This window comes from Chenopodium quinoa, unplaced genomic scaffold (assembly GCF_001683475.1).
Source record: "Chenopodium quinoa cultivar QQ74 unplaced genomic scaffold, ASM168347v1, whole genome shotgun sequence".
In the NCBI taxonomy this organism is placed as follows: domain Eukaryota; kingdom Viridiplantae; phylum Streptophyta; class Magnoliopsida; order Caryophyllales; family Amaranthaceae; genus Chenopodium; species Chenopodium quinoa.
The window spans coordinates 3,673,670-3,695,212 of NW_018744080.1; the positions used below are offsets into that span (position 1 = coordinate 3,673,670).

At 36.1% G+C, this 21,543-nt stretch overlaps 4 protein-coding genes across 4 annotated transcripts; 2 read left to right on the top strand and 2 right to left on the bottom strand.

The window, feature by feature from the left end:
- Window positions 1-235: 235 nt before the first annotated feature.
- On the top strand, window positions 236-4,077 carry LOC110691538 (uncharacterized protein At5g39570-like). The gene is made up of 2 exons (XM_021868474.1): window positions 236-1,471; window positions 3,729-4,077. Exons 1-2 carry the CDS (start codon window positions 503-505, stop codon window positions 3,822-3,824), a joined length of 1,065 nt encoding a protein of 354 aa, XP_021724166.1. The 5' UTR covers window positions 236-502; the 3' UTR covers window positions 3,825-4,077.
- A 761-nt stretch (window positions 4,078-4,838) lies between these two features.
- Window positions 4,839-6,588, bottom strand: LOC110691537 (zeatin O-glucosyltransferase-like). The gene has a single exon (XM_021868473.1). The coding sequence runs from the start codon at window positions 6,423-6,425 to the stop codon at window positions 5,001-5,003; it is 1,425 nt and encodes a 474-aa protein (XP_021724165.1). The 5' UTR covers window positions 6,426-6,588; the 3' UTR covers window positions 4,839-5,000.
- Window positions 6,589-10,554: 3,966 nt separating this feature from the next.
- LOC110691605 lies at window positions 10,555-13,100 on the bottom strand. Its single transcript, XM_021868562.1, has 4 exons — window positions 12,768-13,100; window positions 11,802-12,566; window positions 11,541-11,705; window positions 10,555-10,734 (listed from the first exon to the last, which is right to left on the bottom strand). Exons 1-4 carry the CDS (start codon window positions 13,098-13,100, stop codon window positions 10,555-10,557), a joined length of 1,443 nt encoding a protein of 480 aa, XP_021724254.1.
- Window positions 13,101-13,387: 287 nt separating this feature from the next.
- On the top strand, window positions 13,388-14,845 carry LOC110691658 (zeatin O-glucosyltransferase-like; the record flags this gene model as incomplete). Its single annotated transcript, XM_021868608.1, has 1 exon — window positions 13,388-14,845. A coding segment is annotated over one exon (1,458 nt), but the record flags the coding sequence as incomplete, so codon positions are not given.
- Between the last annotated feature and the right edge of the window lie 6,698 nt (window positions 14,846-21,543).

Below are 21,543 nucleotides of genomic sequence, written 5' to 3' on the forward strand. Positions count from 1 at the left end.
AATTATTTTTCTTGTTTTAAAAAGCCAAGCATCATGTTATGTCAAGGGATGTGACAAAGTTTTAAAGTGATCGTCACTAGCCTACTAAAACCTTCCTCAATTATCAAGACTTGAGACTAGCATCCAACCCTCCTCCTCCTTTAATTCATATAGCCGACTTCACTTATACGGAGTAGAATTAAGACTTTGACTAATTGATTGTAAAAGCTGAGCATTGCTTGGATTAATTAGTGGTTAAATTAAGCAAAGAGGTAGAGGCCACGAGCCCACGACATAGTTGACATCCCCTTTTCTCAAAAAATAGTTCATATTTATAATTATTTTTGGAAAAAAAAAGAAAAAAGAAAAACTCTCCGCACCATTCAAATCATACATCTCTCCATTCACATTTCTCGGATCCTCCTATTTATTTATACACCCTTCAAAAAATCCAATCAATTTCCAAACAAAAACCTTTAATACTACAAGATCTCAATTACCAATCAATCAACCCAAAGAAACGATGTCGTACTACCCAAGAGGCAGCGGTGGCGGAGACTACGACGGCGATGACTTCGAAGAATACGATCCAACCCCTTACGGCGGAGGTTACGACCAAGCACTCACCTACGGCCGTCCTCTCCCTCCTTCCCATGAGACTTGCTACCCTCCTTCCTCCTCCGGCAGCGATGGCGGAGGCATTGACTACGATCGTCCTCATTACTCATCCTACGCCGAGCCATCCGCCTACGGCGAGGAGGCTCAGGAGAATGAGTACAAGAGCTATGCCCGCCCTGGATCTCGCCCGCCGATCACTTACGGCGGTACACCCCAACCCGCTCCCGCTTACGGAAGCGGGTCGGGGTATCAGCCCCACCTTCCCCAACCTGGTTATCATCAAGGTGAGGGGATAGGTGGTGGCTCAGAATATGGTGGGAGACCTCAATATGAAGCACCCACCTCTGAATATGGATCTGGGTATGGACGGAAACCCGAATATGAAGCTCCGACTTCGGAATATGGATCTGGGTATGGGAGGAAGCCCGAGTATGAAGCTCCGACCTCTGAATATGAATCTGGGTATGGTAGGAAATCAGAGTATGAAGCTCCAACCTCCGAATATGGATCTGGGTATGGTAGGAAACCCGAGTATGAGGCTCCGACTTCTGAATATGGATCTGGGTATGGAAGGAAATCTGAGTATGAGGCTCCGGCTCAGGAATATGGATCTGGGTATGGGAGAAAGACGGAGTATGAAGCACCGGCTCAGGAATATGGGTCTGAGTATGGGAGGAGGACTGAATATGAAGCGCCGACTCCGGAATATGGATCTGGGTATGGTGGAGGAAGGAGTGAGTATGAGAAGCCTAAGTATGGAAGGGAGGAAGGAGAAGGATATGGTGGATCATCTTATGGTAGGACTGAGTATGAGAAGCCTAAGTATGAAAGAAAGAGTGATGATGAAGATGAAGGCTATGGCCGCAAGAAATATGTAAGCAGCTCATTTACTCTAAGTTTCTGATTTTATATTTTGTGTTTGTGAATTCAATTTTGGTTGTTCCTGTGCTATCTTGTGATCTCTTACATTTTAAAGAAATGGTTGATTTCGAATTTTCGATCATGGTTCTGCATATAATACATGATCAAGGATAGTAATATAATGGCAGTATTTAAATGTCAATTACTTGTAGAATTTAAGTCTTGCTAGCTCAGTCGAATCACTTACTTCGTATTAAATTTAAAAGCATTGATGTAGAATATAGAGTTAGTTAACCATTGATGAATGTAGTATCATAGCAAAGTTGAATGCCTTGAATAGACATTACTTAGTGGCCAAAAACACATGATAGATTTAAATGTAGAATGAAAATGCTAATCCTATAATCATGATATGGACCATATATTTTGGTAAGAGGGAACCAGCAGTTTCAGGCTAGTCTTGTGTTTGCATTTTAATATGGGATTGGATGGTGACAACTGAGTGTCCTCAAGGAATGTCTTGATGAATGAACATGTCCTTGTTCACATGCTGTGCCTTTTTTAATTTTTCTCTTTATAATTCCTTAACATCCTAGTTTACTTCTCCTTGAGACACTGACAATTTTTTGCCCCATCACTGGTGCAGAACAAATATTTATTTAAGCTATTAATTTCGGGATTGGATGAGAGCCCCTATATGATTAACATTTAAGGGTCTTGTATGGCGTAGTCAATGTATGTGGTAACTAAAAGTCATTGTCTTGTATCATGGTGATTCTGCTAGGTTCTATACAATTGCCCTTTTTCACCAAGGATAAAAAAGTGAAAACTTCAGCTTCACTCTTTGCTTTCCTGAGATGATCTTAAAGTTCAGCAGTTCAGCTGCTTCTCCGCATTTTAAAATTCATCTATTTTTATTTATTGAGATGTTTATTCCTTGCTTCCTTGTCACTTTGATCTATGATTCCAGGCAGCTTGTGGTGCACACCCATTGAGATGTGCAAGGTTCCTTGTGTCTTTTTTTCCAACTTAATTAGGAAAATTTAAAAATATCCGCCTTTAAAAAACCACTATTTGAAAATGAACCCCTTAATTTTTTTATTTTTTTTTCCTATTAAATTACCATTAAAAGAAAAAGAATATACTTCGTAGCTTTTACCACCACTTAATGGTTTTTGTGCAAAACAAGGCTTTTCTGTTGCTTTTTTTACATTTCTTAGCAATTAAAATGAGATATTTCTGTTGCTTTTTTTCTTCTTCTTACAATTTCGAGCTCAATTTGGATCTTAAGGGAAAAAATGACCCCCCAAAACCTAAAAGTTAGGCCCCACTCACGATTTACTAGTCTGAAATTAAAAACTATAATTTGTTCTGTTTAAAGGTGGTTAAATACAAAGAAATGAAAGTGGTTTAAATCAAATAGTGATTTTTTAAAGTGGTTATTTTCAAATTTTTCACTTAATTATTAATTCCTTTGTCTTGTAGTTTTGTATTTCAATGTTTAGAAAAATTTGTCACGTTTTAAAAAAATATACTTACTTTATTTTACCAAAGTCCATAGATGCACCATTTTGACTTTTAAGCTTGCTCACGATACAACTTTGATAATTAATTACCTCTATTATATTATTATATAGTAGAAAAAAAATTAATAGTTTATATATTGAAAATATAATTAATATTAACCTTCAACAATTGAAATATTGATATTTACTTTTCGTATTAGTCATAAAACGATGTCAAAGTTGGTATTTGAATAGTTTTAAAAGTCAAAGGCCTCAAAGCGATGCATGTATTGTGAAACGGAAAAAAGTACTAAGTAATTTTGGTTGGTAGTGGACTTTTCCAGAATATAATCTGTACTTGAAAGTTTTGCTGTGATTTAGCAAACACTTCTGCACATATTTTGGTGAAGCTTAAAACTGCTTTTTGTGTCATATGATTTGAATGTAGAGATTAAAATGCATGAATTTTACATTTAGTAACATCAAAAGAAACTACATTCTCCTTGTTGAAAAAAATGTGGCCATAACAAGGATAAAATATTATTCTGGTGAATCTTAATTGTTTAGTACTTGAGTTGATATTTTTTGGATAACATGCTAAATATTGAGCTAAACTTATGTGGTTCTATCTATTCTTGCTTCCCCTCATGACTGCAAAATCAGATGGCTGGATCTCAATCCTGTCAATAACATTTAGTTAAACAATGTATTGGATTTTTTCATATATGGCATGTACTCATGATTTTATTGTATAAAATTTGGCAGGGTCACAAATCTGACAATGATTCTGATGATGATGATGAGAAGCGTCGTCAGAAGTATCATCACCACCACCAGCGCAGGCACCATGATGAGGACTGATATGATTTATCATCTAAGTTAATCTCCCCCATCTCTGTCCTTTGATACTAAAATAAGGGGTTGAGGCTTTGAGAGTGATTGGCGTGTAGCATACCTGCTGCTTTATGTATTCTTGTTTGATGGCCAATGGGCCTGTGTTATTCTATTATGTATTTCTAAAACAAAACTCCTGTGTGTTTTCTATTGAATGGAGTTTATGTTGTTTTGGTCTATTGAAGCATAATTTAGCTCAGTTTCCTGGTTCTATTTTCTTTCTGTTTCTTATTCAAGAACATGAAAACAGTAACAAAGGAAACAAATGGTGATCATCTTTGCGGAATACTCTTTGAATTTCATGTCTAAAACTTGCGCGTTTGAAAAAGAAAAACTTTAGTATTCCAGGCCATGATTCTTGTGTAACTTTAGTCTGTATACAGTTGCAGAACAAATCTTACTTCCTGTTTACAGGAGTATCCTCAGTGGACTTAGAGCTGTCTGTTTTGAGTTTGGACATCAGGACTGCAACCTACAACTTGTTGATATGGCTAATATCTAGTGTTTTGTTGAGAGAATGTTCTGCATTAACTATAAGTTTAAGATATCTGATATTCTGATGCATTGGCACAGTGATGGGGATATGAATATGATGCAGTCTATATTCTGTGTTTTGATGAAAATGATCTGCGTGAACTATAAAGTTAAGATATCTGATGCATTGGCACTGCAGCACAGAAGTGGTGATATAAATATGATGCAGTCAATATTCTTTGTTGGATGAAAGAATGTTTACCTGAACTGTAGAACTTAAAAGGCTAAAATGTTAAAAGCTCCTTTGTCTAATGAATTGGTACAGAGGTGCTGATTTGTCTGATGCACTGGTAAATGGTACATCAATGATGATATGAATACGGCATCAGCACTGGATTTGGTAGGTTTCTAAAGTTTAGAATTTGGCAAGGCACAGGTACATCCTTATTTTTGTACCAATAATCTAAGGTCCACTTTCATAAGTTAGAAATATAAATAGAAGTAATGTGGAAAAAAAAGACTGCAACCTTTCTGGCATTTTATGAGTTTAATTAACCAGATACCAATACCATGATCAAGAAAACTAAATTAAGACATTCATTGATGAATAAACATGTCCTCATAGAATTATCCATGTTTTCTTTTGCTGAAGCATGTTTAGGTAGATGATTATCTGGTGATATGAGCTATGAAAGAACACATTTCTGAATGTGCAGCACCACCTTTAGCAAGTGATCCTCGAACAGCATGACCAAGGTCAGTCGCTCTTTTCCTCATCTGCTGTCCTTCCTCTGTAGCCATCAATGTGCTAACTGCGTTCTCTATAGTGCTTGACATTACCAACTGATCACAGTGTGCCCAATCCCTCACCGGTGTACCTATTTTTAGAACATCTGTTACCAAAACAGTGTTCCTTGGCTGGTCAGAATGCATAGGCCATGCTGCTATGGGCACTCCCATGCTGATACTCTCAATACACGAGTTCCACCCACAGTGACTCATGAACCCACCTGTTGACGGATGGGCTAGAATTTCTAGCTGCGGCGCCCAGTCTGCTACCACAATTCCTCTGTTTTTCACTCTCTCTTCATACCCTTCTGGTAGCTGAGGTCTTCTCTTCTCACCTTCTGCAAAAACATCAACTGAATCTGAGTTTCTAATTACCCATACAAACTTTTGCCCGCTTCTTTCCAACCCTATTGCCAATTCCCTGATCTGCTCGTAACTCAGTGATGTTGATGATCCAAAAGATACGTATATCACCGAATTTTGCTCTTGATCATCCAGCCATTCTAGACACTGATGTCTTTGTTCTCCACTTCTGCTATTAAACTCTACTGGATTAAAAGGTCCAAGTACAAAATGTTTTCTCTCAGCATTTGGTGATAGCTTCTCAAACAATTCAACATATTTGCCCTCTACCGGTCTGGATGTGTTGTAGATCCATCCGGTTTCCGGCCTCAGCAATTTAATTTGATTTGTCGAAAACCTTGCTATCTCTGGTGGAGTGCACCCTTCATTGGAGGGAAGGTATTCCGGGATATCTGTTGAATCTAGCTGAAAAGGTTTCTCAGCTAATTTTTCCCAGAAATTAAAGAAAAGGGTAAAAGCAGAAATAGGAATCAAACAGTAGAGCTCAGCATTTGGGATAGATATTACATCTTGGACTACTGAAGACATTACAATATCATGAACTACAATGACTCTCCTGAACATAGTTGACAGTTGATGCACGAGTTGAGAAACAGGCTCACGGAGATGCTGTGCAGCAGCCTCGAAAAGTGGATAGAGGTGAGTAGGATACGGAATAGAGTGGCCGGGTTTAGAAGGAGCAGGATGTGAGGTGTAGGGAGGGAGTTGGAAGTCATGGAAATGGATTTTAGTTAAACTATCATGGTCCCAACCATGGAGACGTTGCTTTGCTTGGCGATTATGGGTCGCGGATCCAGCAAAATGAACCGGTATACCGAAAGAGGTAACGAGGTGAGAAAGATGGAGGAGTTGGTTTAGATGGCCTTGCATGGGAAGTGGCACCATCACCACTACAATTTGAGGATTTTGGTTTTCAGTTTCACTGCAATTTTGTCCTTCCATTTTCAGTGAATGTTTTTTTTTTTGGTTGTGGCTGGACTTGAAGAGTTGAAGGAATCCTAAATTCCTAATTGTTGTAAGCTTGCAGTGCGCACAAAGAAATTTATTGTTGCCATTGGCGGCGCAGCCTCAATTATTATTATGACTTTATTGAATCAAAAGTTTGAATGGTGTGTGTGTTTTTTTTTTTTAATTTTTTTTAATTATTTATTTATTAAATGTTGAACTTAATTGATTTTTAGGTTTTTACTGAATTGAAATTATTTTTTTCTAAACTGAACCTCTAAATATAAGAGGGGTTATTGGAGAGTTATATATATATATATATATATATATATATATATATATATATATATATATATATATATATATATATATATATATATATTTAAGTAAAAGCGTAATGAATTAAAAAAAACGATTGATTTAGAAAACTTGTGCACTTTAAAAACAGAGTGAGTGTATAACTAGACAATTACTTAGGGCTTATTCTCATTGACTGAAATGAGCTGAAATAAAATGAATATTTTATAAGAGAAGGAAATTGGGAGCTCAACATGTATTTATAATTTTTTTTTAACAGAGTAAATTATTTTTTTAATAATAAAATAAATTCTTGACCTAATAATTAAAATTGAAAGTCTGTACACAATAGGTTAAACCTGTAAATCCACACAAAGAAACTAAAAACAATACGAAAGAGCTAGCTAAATTTGTATACAAGTTTACAAATTCGTTGTCATGGACCATCTAGATCCTATGTCCGGCCTATAAAATATTCATAATACAAACTTTATATTATAGCACGATATTGTCATAGATTGCCTTTATGATCCCTATTTAAGTAGTTATTAGCAGTGGCATATCCAGGAATTCCGAACTGTGGGTTCGGAATCTTAAAAAATAAACAATGCTCATATATTAATTAAATATTCAATATATAAGTTCAAATTTTTTTATTACAAATGGATGGATTAAACAGTTACAAAAAAATATAAAAAAAACCCTACAAAAGCATTCTTCGAGTTTTATATTTTGAAAGCGTGCTAAAACATTACTACTTCTATAAATGATAAATCTATAATTATATTGCAAAAAATGAATATTACACGAAAAACAAAAATCCCAAGTCCCCAATAAACACAAATTTGACAATGATTTTTTTTTTTTCTAATTATCAATTAAAAGACCAAGTAAAAATTTTAAATTCTAAGTTTCTAAATTCAATTTGTACGTCAACAATATATCAAAACTAATTAAACAAATCAATAATTAATCTAATTATCACTAATTTACAAACAAATAAAGATTTAATAACTAAGAGGAGTAGAGGAATAAGGAGACTGTTGATACTAATACGTACTAAAAGGATAAAAGCAATAATAATATTAGATAAGTATGAAGCAAGTAAAATAAAGAACTCATAATATTTCTTCATGCTTAATTCACCAAATTTATACAAGAGCCATATATGTAGGCTAACAAACAACAAATAATAAACTAAAAAACTAAAAGTATAATGCCATGATTAAACCCACTAAATAAACTCATTAACTTCTAAATTCATTTGACTCTCTAACTTAACAAAATGACCAACATACTACTCCTAAAATTATTGAACCAACTATGGACTAACTCATGAAGAACAACGGAAGAAATCGAAAGGGGAAAAAAAAAAAAAAACAAATTAGGGTGGCTGGTCTCGAACCCATGATCAAGAGGAGCCCATTACTCTATTAGTCACTCCCTTACCAATGTGCCAAAGTTACATATTTGTTTATTTACTTCACAAAAAATTGTTTTAAAAAAAAAAAATCAAAACTTATAACTTTTTTTCAAAAAATCTGGGGGTTCAATGAACGCCCTTGAACCCCCTAGATCCGCCCATGGTTATTAGACGACACAAATATTGATATCATAGGAAACTGTCAAATTAATTCAATGTCTCAAGTTCTCATTATCACCTCACGAGTACATATATAGTTTACAATATATTCCTAATTATCCTAGGCTTAGGAATCAAATCAAATCAAATATTAACATAAATATAACTAAGGATATTTCCTAAATATTATCTTTACATATAATATTATCTCAACATCCCCCCTCAAGATGGAGCATGGAGATCTCGAATGCCCATCTTGCTAAGAATAAACTCAAAATGTGCCTTTCCCAACGCCTTCGTGAAGATATCTGCTAATTGTAATTTTGTAGACACATATGACGGACATATGAGACCCTCTTGAATTGCGTTTCTAATAAAATGACAATCGACTTCAATATGCTTGGTTCGCTCGTGAAAAACTGGATTATTCGCAATATGTAGAGCTGACTGACTATCACAGAAAACTTTCATCCCTTGCTCATGCCTAACCCCTAGATCACGAAGCATTCTCTTCAACCACTTCAATTCACATGTCAAACCTGTTATTGATCGATATTCTGCTTCTGGCGAACTTGTAGCCACCGTAGGTTGTTTCTTGGTCTTCCATGACACAGGAGACAAACCAAGTAACACAAACCAACCAGTCAAAGAACGTCGAGTTAATGGACAACCTGCCCAATCAGAGTCACACCATGAAACCTTCTAATTGCAAGGCACTATCAGATCTAAGACGAATACCTTGACCCGAGCACTTCTTTAGATAACGAACTACTCTCAAAGCTGCTTCCCAATGCACTTCCAAGGGAGATCTCATAAACTGAGATAGGATATGCACTGAATATGCCAAGTCTGGTCTAGTCACAATCAGATATATTAGACGCCCTATCAAACGTCTATATTTCTCAACATCTGCGAACTCTTTCCCTCCTAAAACTGCCAGCTTGTGATTTTGCTCCATCGGAAAATCTGCAGGTTTAGTACCTAACAATCCTGTCTCTGCAATAATATCCAAGGCATACTTTCTCTGACAAACATAAAATCCATGTTTGCTACGGGCTACTTCTAATCCCAAAAAATATTTCACGGCTCCTAAATCTTTCATTTTAAAACATTCACACAAATATGCTTTAAAACTTTCCAATGCAAATTTACTGTTACAAGAAATAATCATGTCATCCACATAAACTAACACACTCAATTGCAATTTACCTTTCGACAAGGTAAACAACGAGTAGTCATTATATGACTGCTTGAAACCATATTTCTTCAGAGCCGTGGACAATTTCTTGAACCAACACCTTGGCGCCTGTTTTAACCCGTACAATGATTTCTTCATTTTGCATACCTTATCTGAATTGTTTTTCTGAAACCCGGGGGGAACTTTCATGTAAATCTCCTCCTCCAACTCTCCATGTAGAAAGGCATTGTGTACATCCATTTGATATACTTCCCATTCTTTCACTGCTGCTACAGCTAGAAAAGTACGAACGGTAGACATCTTTTCCACCAGAGCAAACGTCTCATTGTAGTCTATGCCTTCCTCTTGATGATTTCCAAGAATAACCAACCGAGCTTTCAATCTAATCAGTTTGCCTTCTTCATCTCTCTTCTCAGTGTAAACCCACTTGCTTCCAAGTGCTCTCTTCCCTTCCGGAAGTGTCTCCAAGGTCCATGTACCTTGATCTTCTAAGGCCTTTATCTCGGATGCCATTGCTTCTCTCCACCCTTCATGTTTCATTTCCTCTTTAAAGGATCTCGGAATGCGTGCTTTGTCACTGCAGCAATATAATTTCTATGTTTCTCGGAAAACCGATCATAATTAACAAAATAGGTTATAGGATAAGGAGTACCTGAGGAAGATGATTTCGCGGGTGACAACGATGGGACTTTATTTTTCCGAATAGTATGCGTAAAACAATCACGAAGCTTTGTTGAAGGGAACTTCACTCTCTTCCCTCGACCCAATTCCTCACTTATTTCATCTTGCGAAGTTGTGTTCGAGTCCACATTTTGTTGCGCAACAATCTGCTCCGCCTGACTTGCGGACTACTCTGCCTGGGTGTGCTGCCCCCCTGCTTTGAGCTGCTGCTGGCACTGTTCACTCCCAGCACTCGAGGCAGAGGCACTCTGCTGCCTGCTCTATTCTCGCGCAGCACCAGATCCTGCTGTGCTGGGCTACTTGTGTTGCTCTCGGCCAGCTGCCGCTGACAACCCAGCGCCCAAATTAGTAGGGTGCTGTTGGTGGGGCTACTCACGGCTAGCTGCCGATGGACCCCCGCTGGGTGCTCCATCTCCCTCTGCTTCCATACCTTCAATATCCACCCCTCGTAAGTCACCCATACTCCACTGTTCGAACTCATCAAAATCATCTTCATTACCTACACCAATCATCTCCTCACCTAATCTCAACCTCAAAGGCTCATCCGACTGTTCACCATAAGGGAAAGCATGCTCATGAAATTTCACGTCTCTAGACACAAAGTACTCTTTCGTCTCCAAATCAAACATTTGCCATCCCTTTTGTCCAAACGGGTACCCTAAAAATACACATTTCCTACTCCGAGACTCAAATTTATCTCCTTTACTCCGTTGGTTATGTGCATAACCCAAACACCCAAACACACGAATTAAATCATAGGAAGGCATTTTATCAAATAACATTTCATATGGAGATTTATTCCCAAGTAATGGACTTGGAGTACGATTAATTAAATAACAAGCCGTTAAGGCACACTCCCCCCAAAATTTAATCGGTAAACCACCTTGAAATTGTAATGCTCGTGCCACATTCAAAATATGTTGGTGTTTTCTCTCCACTCTCCCGTTTTGTTGAGGGGTACCCACACATGAAGACTCAAAAATAATCCCATTGGTGACAAAATATTCCTTTAGATGATTAAATTCGGTTCCATTATCACTTCGAATCACTTTTACATCTCTATTAAATTGGCGTTTGATCAAGGCAATAAAATTCAGAAAATGAAATTCAACTTCAGTTTTATTTTTAATCAAATAAATCCAAACACCCCTAGAATAATCATCTACTATTGTAAAAAAATACTTGGCACCACACGACGAAGCGACCTTGTAGGGACCCCATAAGTCAATGTGAACAAGATCAAACAAATTACTAGCCTTATTTTCACTAACTGGAAATTAAAACTATCTCTAGACTGTTTTGCCCGAGGGCATACATCACATATTTTATTATTCTTTCTAATTGAGTTACTCACAGGTGGAAGCAACTTCAATACTTTCTCCGACGGATGACCCATGCGTTGATGCCAAAGATCCACCACACAATCTACTGCTAGCACCTTCACTTGCGGCACACCTCGGAAAAAATTAAGTCCGTTTTCACGTTCACCCACGCCAATCACCATCCTTGTCGACTGGTCCTGAATAACACAAATTTTGTTAGTAAATTGTATTGTACATTGTGATTCATCACTCAGTTGGGTGACCGAAATTAAATTACAATTCAAATATGGTACAAATAAGACATTATCAATGACAAGACCACCATCTAGTGTAACCGAACCCAATTGATTCGCGTTCACTGTTTGACCATCCGGTAATCCCACCGGACAATTTTGAATTGTTTTAACGTTTCTCATAATCGACAAATCATTTGTTACATGATTAGATGCTCCGGTATCAACGATCCACAGGACTTTATTCTTACCTTCTAAGCGAGACTTAGATTTATTGCTCCGTAATTCAATAATTTGTTGAGCCTGATCGGACGTCACACTTGCGAGGCCTTGAGTGGAGGAACTTTGATTGTTGCTTGCTGCACTATTGTTGTTCACGCCTCCATGTACAGCATTGGCACGATGTGTAGTGCTCGTAGAGGTATTATTGCGTCCTCCACTAGCACCACGACCACCACTCCTACCCCCACGAGCACCTCTGCCCTGTCCTCTTCCTCCTTTGCGATTCTCGTCCCACCATTCGGGAAACCCGATCAATTGGTAACACCCCTCTTTGTCATGGCCTTCCCGATTGCAGTGCGTGCAAAAGGGGCTTTCACTGTCAGTCGACTTAACACGCGAGTCCACCTTAAACGCCATAACGTTCTCCTTTACCTTTCCATCTTTAGTCTGAAGTCTCTCGGTATTTATCACCACTTGATACGCATTGTCCACATGAGGCAAAGGGTGTTGCACCAACAATTGAGACCGGATTTCCTTATACGGATCGTCTAGGCCAATCAAAAAATAATGTAGGTAATCTTCATCTCTAATATCACCTAATTGCTTGACAATATCACATGTACACTGCTTACAAGAACACTTCGGTACTCGCGAAAATTGGAGTAGCTCCGTCCATATTTTTGATAGGCGTCCAAAATATTCCGTCACCGACTCCGTGGACGTCTGCTTACATTCTCCTAAAGAATTTTTCAACTGACAAACTCTAGTACCACTAACAACACAATAACGTTGCTATAAGTGTACCCATAATTCCCTCACATAGTCATAGTCTCCAATGGTGGAACGCACCGAATCATCCAACGTGTTGCTAATCCAAGAAACGAGCATGGAGTTAACTGCTATCCAGTGCTTCCTTTGTGAAGAATCGGCAGTAGGCTCCTTGATCGAGCCATCCACAAACCCAAACTTCCTCTTAGCAATCAACGCCCTTCGCATAGCCTTAGACCACTCATCATAATTTGCTCCACGAAGTTTAATTGGGGTAATAATAATACCGGAATGATCACTCGATCCCAGGTGATATTCAAGATCAACAGGGGGCGGTGGTGGCGGAACATCATCATCTCCCATCGCCATCACCGATTAATTTAACAAGGAATTTTTTTTTATGGTTTTTGAACCCTAGCTCTAGATACCATGTCAAATTAATTCAATGTCTCAAGTTCTCATTATCACCTCACGAGTACATATATAGTTTACAATATATTCCTAATTATCCTAGGCTTAGGAATCAAATCAAATCAAATATTAACATAAATATAACTAAGGATATTTACTAAATATTATCTTTACATATAATATTATCTCAACAGAAACAAACAAACATAAAGCCAAGACTCCTTCATTTGTAAACATTATTCTTCCAAAACCAACCACCAAAACTTGACCAATTAAAAATCACCCTCCAAAATGAAAACCTTGAACACTTAACAAAAGTGGTAGTGGTAATGGTACCACTACCAGCACAAGGCCATCTCAACCAGCTCCTCCACCTCTCGCATGTCATCACCACCTACGGAATCCCGGTCCATTACGCCGGCTCCGCCTCCCACAACCGTCAAGTTAAGCTCCGACTCAATGGTTGGGACTCACAAAGCTTAACAAATATTCATTTTAATGACTTCGAACTCCCTTCTTATAATTCACCTCCTCCAAATATCGATCACTCTAACCCATTCCCACAACACTCGCAACCTCTTTTAGAGGCTACAATGCATCTTCGACAGCCCGTGTTTCACTTCATGAAACAACTCTCGATAAAGTATAGCCGAGTAGTAGTCATTCATGACAATAGTATGGCTTACGTTGTCCAAGATGTTAAGCTCATTCCAAACGGTGAAGCTTATAACTTTATTCCTATATGTGCTTTCACCTATTTCACAAGTGTATGGGAAAGCATGCCCCAGGAAGAGAAACTCTTTAAGGTAGATAGAAATGATATTCCGGAATGTATGCCTTCTAAAGAGGGATGCGTTTCAGAAGAGATGCTAGAATTCCTGGTGAATCTCTTGAAATGTTTGGGGTTTGAATCAGGGTGGCTTTACAACACCTCGAGAGTGATTGACGGAAGATATGTCGAATTGTTGGAGAAGCTGTCTTCAGCAAAGGGAAAAAATATAAAGCATTATGCCTTAGGGCCGTTTAATCCTGTTGTTGTCAAAAGCGAAAGTGGCAAAAACAGAAATCAGTGCCTTAAATGGCTAGACGAACAAGTGAAGGGTTCGGTGATATACGTGTCTTTTGGTTCGACAACATCATTGACAGATGATCAAATCGAAGAGTTGGCAAACGGGTTGGAAAGATGCGGGGAGAAGTTTATTTGGGTGCTCCGAAGAGCGGATCCAAACGATGTTTTTGCAGAAGCTGATAAAGTGAAAAGGCCTCAACTTCGTTCAGGTTATGAAGAAAGAATAAAGGATAGAGGAATAGTAGTGAAAGATTGGGCGCCACAGTTAGAAATTTTGGCTCATCCGTCAGTTGGTGGGCTCATGAGTCATTGTGGATGGAATTCATGTATGGAAAGTATGAGCATGGGTGTGCCGATTCTGGCTTGGCCTATGCATTCCGATCAACCGATGAACTCATTTTTTGTGAGCAATATGCTAAGGATTGGTGTATTGATGAGAGATTGGGAACACCGCGATGAGATTGTGAAGTCGAGTGAGATAGAAAATGCAGTAAAAACATTGATGGTTTCAGAGAAAGGAATGGAGATGAAGAAAAGGGTTGAAGAATTAGACAAAGCAGTTAGAGGATCAGTTGCTGAACGTGGTATTTCTTATTTAGAGAGGGACGCTTTCATTGCCCATATCTCTAGATAATGACATAATGTTATATCTTTAATCAAGTTTGTTTGAATTATTGTTGCCATCTATCCAAAATTGTAGACTCCCTAAATTTGGTTAGTAATACAAGTTGACTATGAATGAATGCTTCTACTAGTTTAATTTCATTATCTAGTTAATAAAAACATTTTGATTGATTCCATATTTCCATGTATTCTTAGTTCAGGTTATGTGTTATTCATGGCTTGTCTTGGTAAAGCAAATGGTTGATAATTGAAGTATTTAGCAAATAACAATTTATAAATTTAATAGTAAAAGAGACAACAAATTAAAATATGGGAAAATCCTTCAAGCAATTACTTGAGAACTATAAACCCATCCAAAACAAAGAATAGTTAATTGTATTGATTTCAATTAGTGTGTTCAAGAGTAATCTCTCACTAATTTCCACTTTAAAGCACAAGGGTCCAAGAACATGAACCGTAGCTCTCAATGTGATTCTCTCAATTTGTGGATGAATATATAACAAAATAACCCCAAATGGGAATTTATATCCCCAACATATATCGGGCCTGAGTATCAGGTTAACACATATTTGCCAAATATGGTACAAACGTGCTAGACTAGAAAAATTAATCCAAACATCCAGTAACTATTTGTTGTCTGGAACTCTAGCTGCACAAATGTGCCATATTTGGCACAGACAAGCAACTCTGTTCATTGACAGCTCATAGTAAAACACCTGTAACTTCCTAATTTTTTTTTTATTAGAATTAAGCATATGACCTATCGTTGGAAATTTATTGAAACACTGTTTCACCTCCAACTTGAATCATTTCAAAATTCAAAGTACTTTGAGAGATATGCCCAGTTAAAGTTGACCAATTCAATTCTTCCTTGCTTAACACAAGCAGTTTATCCTTTAGCTTATACAGCAAACCTCGATTGATTCTCGAGTCATATTCCGACATGACTATTCTCAATTAATCAGTTTAAGACTTAAAATCAAACGTTGTTCTTTGGTTGGTTAGCTCCAAATCTGACCATTTCATTCGAAATTACAATCTAAGCTAGTTACTTTATTTTGAGTATAGTATGAATTTGATTTATTCTCTATGCTTATGGAGATTGACTGCATATTGCAGTACCTTCTGTGGAGCATCGCTATGTAGAATCCCATTTTTACCTTCCAGTGCTTGTTATGTTAGAACTCCATCTCACAAAATTGTTCATGTTAAAAACTTACTATCTTATACATCAAAGAGAAAATAAATCCCAAATCATTTTGGGACTAATGCTTTGGCGTTGTTGTTGAAGAGAAATTAAGAAATCGAAACAAATTAAAATTAAAATTGAAAAATAACAAAATAAAACTGAAGTAGTCAATGTTTTTTTGTGTTTAGAGAGCCACAAGGGCAGGGGGCGAGAATCGATCTCATGATCTTCTGAAGCCGGGATAGAAGCTCTAACCACTTGAGCTATCCCTCACTCTCATAATACAGTACAATGTAATGGAAGTTAAATTAAAATCAAAAATCAAAAAGCTAAAATCAACATCACACAAAATCGAAACAAAAGAAAATTAAATAAATGAAGTGGTTTCTATGAATAATGCTAAAACGTAAATTAATTCCTTATATGCGTCGATTTATAAATTAATTTTGAGCATAACTTCCTCTTAGGGGTGGTTTCAAGTTTCGTTTTAATATTTTTTTTCCAGAGAAAAACCGTTAATGGTGTTGGAAATTTTAGTTATACGATTAATAGAACCTCAATTGGTATTAGCGCTTCTAAGGGAATGAAGTATCGTGAAGTTAAGAGGAAATACCAAATAGTGTTTGAGTGACTATATGTGAATATATTGATTAATGAAAGCCGCTTATATTTATAGTGGTATTGTGAAATTAAGAAGAGGATAAAGAGTACATAATGAAGTAGGTATTGTAAGAAAAAAAAATGACAAAATAAAAGAGTGTATAAAAGTGTTAAAAATATTACTCCATTCGTTTTTAAATACTTGTTTCACTTTTTATTTTTGATATATTTTTTTTTTGACAAAGGATACAAACAACTATATATTAATATTAAATCAAATAGAATGAACCGCCGCTTCTCCCGCAATTTGATGAGCTCTGTGGACGCGGTGACGATCCACCTTATAACACTAGTAGAAAAATACAAATAGGCAACCCCCAAATGGCACCGGTTCAGGCCCAACCGGTGGCAAAAACCGGCCTAAAAATGAGCAGGTTTTTAAACAAAGAGAAATGGAATCGGTTCAGCTCAAACCGGTGCCAAAAATAAAAAGGGCACCGGTTTGAACAGGTGCCTTTACGAACTGGTTCTTTAATTATTAAAAAAAAACCCGCCCATTTAAATCCCCCCAAACCCTAAATTTGCCTGCCCATTCTCTCTCCTCTCCTCTCCTCTTTCTCTCTCCTCTCCTCCTCTTTCCTTCTTGCTCCCCATCTCCTTTATTTCTTTATCTTTCTGATCTCCTCCTCCTTTCTATCACTCGAAGACCAAAAACAAATTGAAGACAACAACAAATTGAAGACCAAAAAACCGCCCATTTTAATCGATTTCTCGGTTTTTTTTACCATTTCAATCGATTTCTGGGTTTTTCGATTTGAATTTTTTTTTTCAATTTCAATTATTTCGATTTCTGGGTTTCGATTTTGTTTTTTTTTTTTTTTCTATTTTTGGGTTTTGTTTTTCGATTTCAATTTTGATTGTGTTGTTTTCGATTTTGATTTTGTTTTTTGATTTCAATTTCAATTTCAATTTTGATTTTGTTTTTCAAGTTGCATACGGTTTTGGGGTTTTATTTTCATGATTTTTAGGTTTTTTTCCTGGGTTTTTTTTTCCATTTCAATTCTCTTTTAATTGGGTTTTTTTTTTTCGATTTTCATTTTTTTTCGATCTATGGGTTTATTTTATTTTTATTTTCAAGTTTGTTTTAATCAAATTTTTAATTAATTTCGATTTTGATTTTTTTTTTTAAGATTTCAATTTTTTTTTTCGATTACAATTTTTTTTGTTTTCTGGGTTTTTTTCGATTTGAATTTTTTTTCGATTTCTAATTTTTTTTTCTGGGTTTATTTGAATGTTGTTATATTTATTTTTTGGGTTTTTTTTAATCGAATTTAATTTTATTTATTTTCTGGGTTTTTTTAATCGAATTTAATTTTATTTATTTTCTGGGTTTAATTCTTTTTTAACTGATCGATATTCTGGGTTTTTTTTTTCCTTTCAACTGATTTTATTTTTTATTTTTTGATTTTCTGGTTTTTTTTTTGGAATTTTTTTTCGCAGCTTAATGAAACCATTTTAATCGATTTATTTTGGTTGTTTTAATTGGTGCAGGTACATGGATTTAGATCTTAAATTGAAGTATATTGATTTAGATGTTTTACGGGTTTTTTTGATTGTGAAGTTGTAAATTTTTATTTTGATTTATATTGTAATTTTTTTTATATATGTTGTAATTTTTTTTTATTTTGATTTATATGTTGTAATTTTTTAATTGAACTATACTGTAATTTTTTTTTTATTATATAAATATTGAACAGATTTGATTATATTGATTGTGATGTTCCATTTATATTTTGTATTCTCATTTAATTTTAGTTTATTTAATTTTTAAGTAAAAAAAAAAATTAATTTTTTTGGCACTTTTGGCACCGGTTAATTAAATTTTTTTGGTACTTTTTTGCAACGGTTAACCGGTGCCAATTTCAAGTTTTGGCACCGGTTTGAACCGGTGCCTTTTTACACCACTTTTTGGCACCCCCCACATTGGCACCGGTTAAAACCGGTGCCTTAGGCCGGGTTTGAACCGGTGCCAAATTCTTTTTTTTCACGTAGTATAAATACTACAAACCCGGAAACGCGAACTAAGAAGTAAAATTCTTCGAATAAGCCATATATAAGCGACATTACCCTGACCTTCCCCACGAAGCAAGGTGACAAGATTATATGAATCTGTAAAAATCGTTAGAGACAGGAACCCACAATCAAAAGCCCATTGAAGCCCATACAGGCATGCCAACGCCTCTGCATGTAAAGGTGAGGAACAAACCCCGTAGTTACTACCACCTCTGATCCGATCGTCCAGTGGGTCATCATTATCCATGCACCACCCTATTCCAGCTTGTTGAGAATCTTTGAACCAAGAGCCATCTATATGGGAGAGAAATTAAAGTACACCCTTGGGGAGCCAGGCCATGCTGAGCGATGTAAAACCCAGGCGGAGAAGAGGCATCACCGTCTGCCACTGCAATATTACGGGTACTCTCTGAGTTGACAAAAATCGAATGATTATCCATGACCTCCACAAACAGAGAATCAAAAGGTCGGGACGCCGAAGAATCCCTAAAGATTCTAGAGTTACGACATAACCACAAGGTCCAAAGCGTATCGACGAAAGTAGCTATAAGAGTACCAGAAGGTTCATCCTGACTGATAAAAAGTCGGATATAATCTTGGATCCAATCTGAGAGAGAAAGGTCTCCATGAAATTCTGAGCGAATACCAAGGCATCCACCCCTCCAAACTGAACGCGCATTACAGAACATTCGGAATAGGTGCTGTAAATCCTTTGGTTCCGCACGACAGAGGTCACAAAAAACATCCTGAATCGGAACTCCTCTATGATTGAGTTCCACCTTGACCGCAAGAGCACGGCGTAACAGCTTCCACAAGAACAACTTCCATTTAGATTGCAAGTGAAGAGACCACAGAACCTTCCAGAAGGAGTCAGTAACAATAGGAGTATATGCAGGAGAAAGCTGTTGTTGAAGCATAGCATAACCAGTTTTAACCGGGTACTTTCTAGAAGGGGTACCCGCCCAGTAACAAAAATCATCTTGAGTTGTATCAGGGACCTCCATTGCCAAGATAGTATAAGCATCCGCAGGGACAAAGGAATCGACAACTTTGGTAGTATCATGAAAAAACTGACAGGATGAGAGGCCAGTTGTGGCAAAGGAATTCCTGGTTTGAACTCCGGAATGCACCCATTGACCCACTTAGCTGAACCAGCTAGAGTAGACTGGTCGTTACCAATTTTCCAGCAACAACCACTACGTGAAAAAATGAATTTGGCACCGGTTCAAACCCGGCCTAAGGCACCGGTTTGAACCGGTTCCAATGTGAGGGGTGCCAAAAAGGGGTTTAAAAAGGCACCGGTTCAAACCGGTGCCAAAAATCGAAATTGGCACCGGTTAAAAAAGCCCACAGAAAATTATTTGAAAGTCTTTAACCGGTGCCAAAAAGCCCCAAAAAATATTTTTTTTTTGTTTGTTTGTCATTTTTCACTTAAAAATCAAATTGACTAAAATAAATAAGAACAACAACATATTAATCAAATATCATTGAATATAACCGAAAATTTACAGTATATAATCAAGAAAAAAATTACAATATATGAATTATAAAATTAAACAATTACCACATATTAATAAATAAAAAGAACTACAATATAACCAAAAAATAAAATATTACAACATCACAATAAAAAAAATCCCCAAACATCACAATTCTTGATTCTTGATTCTACGATTATGTGCAATATTCTGGGCTTGCAAAGAAAATAGTATACCTGCGCCAATTAGTTCATCCAAAAAAATCAATTAAAATGTATTAGCTACAAAAATTAGTTAAAAACCCAGAAAATTAAAAAAAAAAATTGAAAAAAATTTAAATCGAAAAAAATTAAAACCCAGAAATCGAAAAAATTAAAATCGAAAATTAGTTGAAAATCCAGAAAATGAAGAAAAAATTAAATTAAAACCCAGAAAATCGAAAAAAATTAAAACCCAGAAAATTAAAAAAAAAATAAAATCGAAAATTAGTTTAAAACCCAGAAAATAAAAAAAAAAACCGAAAAAATTAAAATTGATAATTTAAAACCCAGAAAATCGAAAATTTAAAACCCAGAAAATCGAAAAAATGAAAATCGAAAATTAGTTGAAAATCCATAAAATGAAGAAAAAATTAAATTAAAACCCAGAAAATCGAAAAAAATTAAAACCTAGAAAATTAAAAAAAATCAAAAAAAAATTAAAATCGAAAATTAGTTTAAAACCCAGAAAATTAAAAAAAATCGAAAAAATAAAAATCGAAAATTTAAAACCCAGAAAATCGAAAATGAGTTGAAAATCCAGAAAATGAAGAAAAAATTAAATCAAAGCCCAGAAAATCGAAAAAAATTAAAACCCAGAAAATTAAAAAAAATAAAAAAAAAATAAAAATCGAAAATTAGTTAAAAACCCAGAAAATTAAAAAAAAAAAAAGAAAAAATACCCAGAAATTGAAAAACAAATAATAATCGAAAAATGAATCAAAATCGAAAAACATTAATAATACCCAGAAATGAAATCGAAAAACAAATACCAAGAATTCGAAGAAAAATATATCAAAATCGAAAAAAAAACCTTTTAAATTCGAATAAGGAGATGAGGGAGGAGGAAACCAAGGAAAAGGGGATGAGGGAAGATAAATAGAAGGAGGAGAAGGAGATCGAGAAAGAGGAGGAGAAGGAGATCGAGAAAGAGGAGGAGAGGAGAGAGAAAGAGGATGAGAGGAGGAGAGAGAAAGAGAAACGGCTGAGAGGAGGTGAGTGGAGTGAATATGTTAGGGTTGGGGGGGGTTTTAAAGGGCCGTTTTTTTTTTTTTAATATTTAATGGCTCCGGTTCAAAAGGCACCGGTTCAAACCGGTGGCCTTTATGTT

Coding starts and splice junctions, on each gene's coding strand:
- LOC110691605 (XM_021868562.1), bottom strand. CDS start 13,100: ATGGCGATGGGAGATGATGATGTTCCGCCACCACCGCCCCCTGTTGAT. Junction 12,567..12,767: donor ACTATGTGAGGGAATTATGG/GTACACTTATAG, acceptor GATATTGTCAAG/CAATTAGGTGATATTAGAGA. Junction 10,735..11,540: donor TATTGAAGTTGCTTCCACCT/GTGAGTAACTCA, acceptor TATGGTGAACAG/TCGGATGAGCCTTTGAGGTT.
- LOC110691538 (XM_021868474.1), top strand. CDS start 503: ATGTCGTACTACCCAAGAGGCAGCGGTGGCGGAGACTACGACGGCGAT. Junction 1,472..3,728: donor GCTATGGCCGCAAGAAATAT/GTAAGCAGCTCA, acceptor AAAATTTGGCAG/GGTCACAAATCTGACAATGA.
- LOC110691537 (XM_021868473.1), bottom strand. CDS start 6,425: ATGGAAGGACAAAATTGCAGTGAAACTGAAAACCAAAATCCTCAAATT.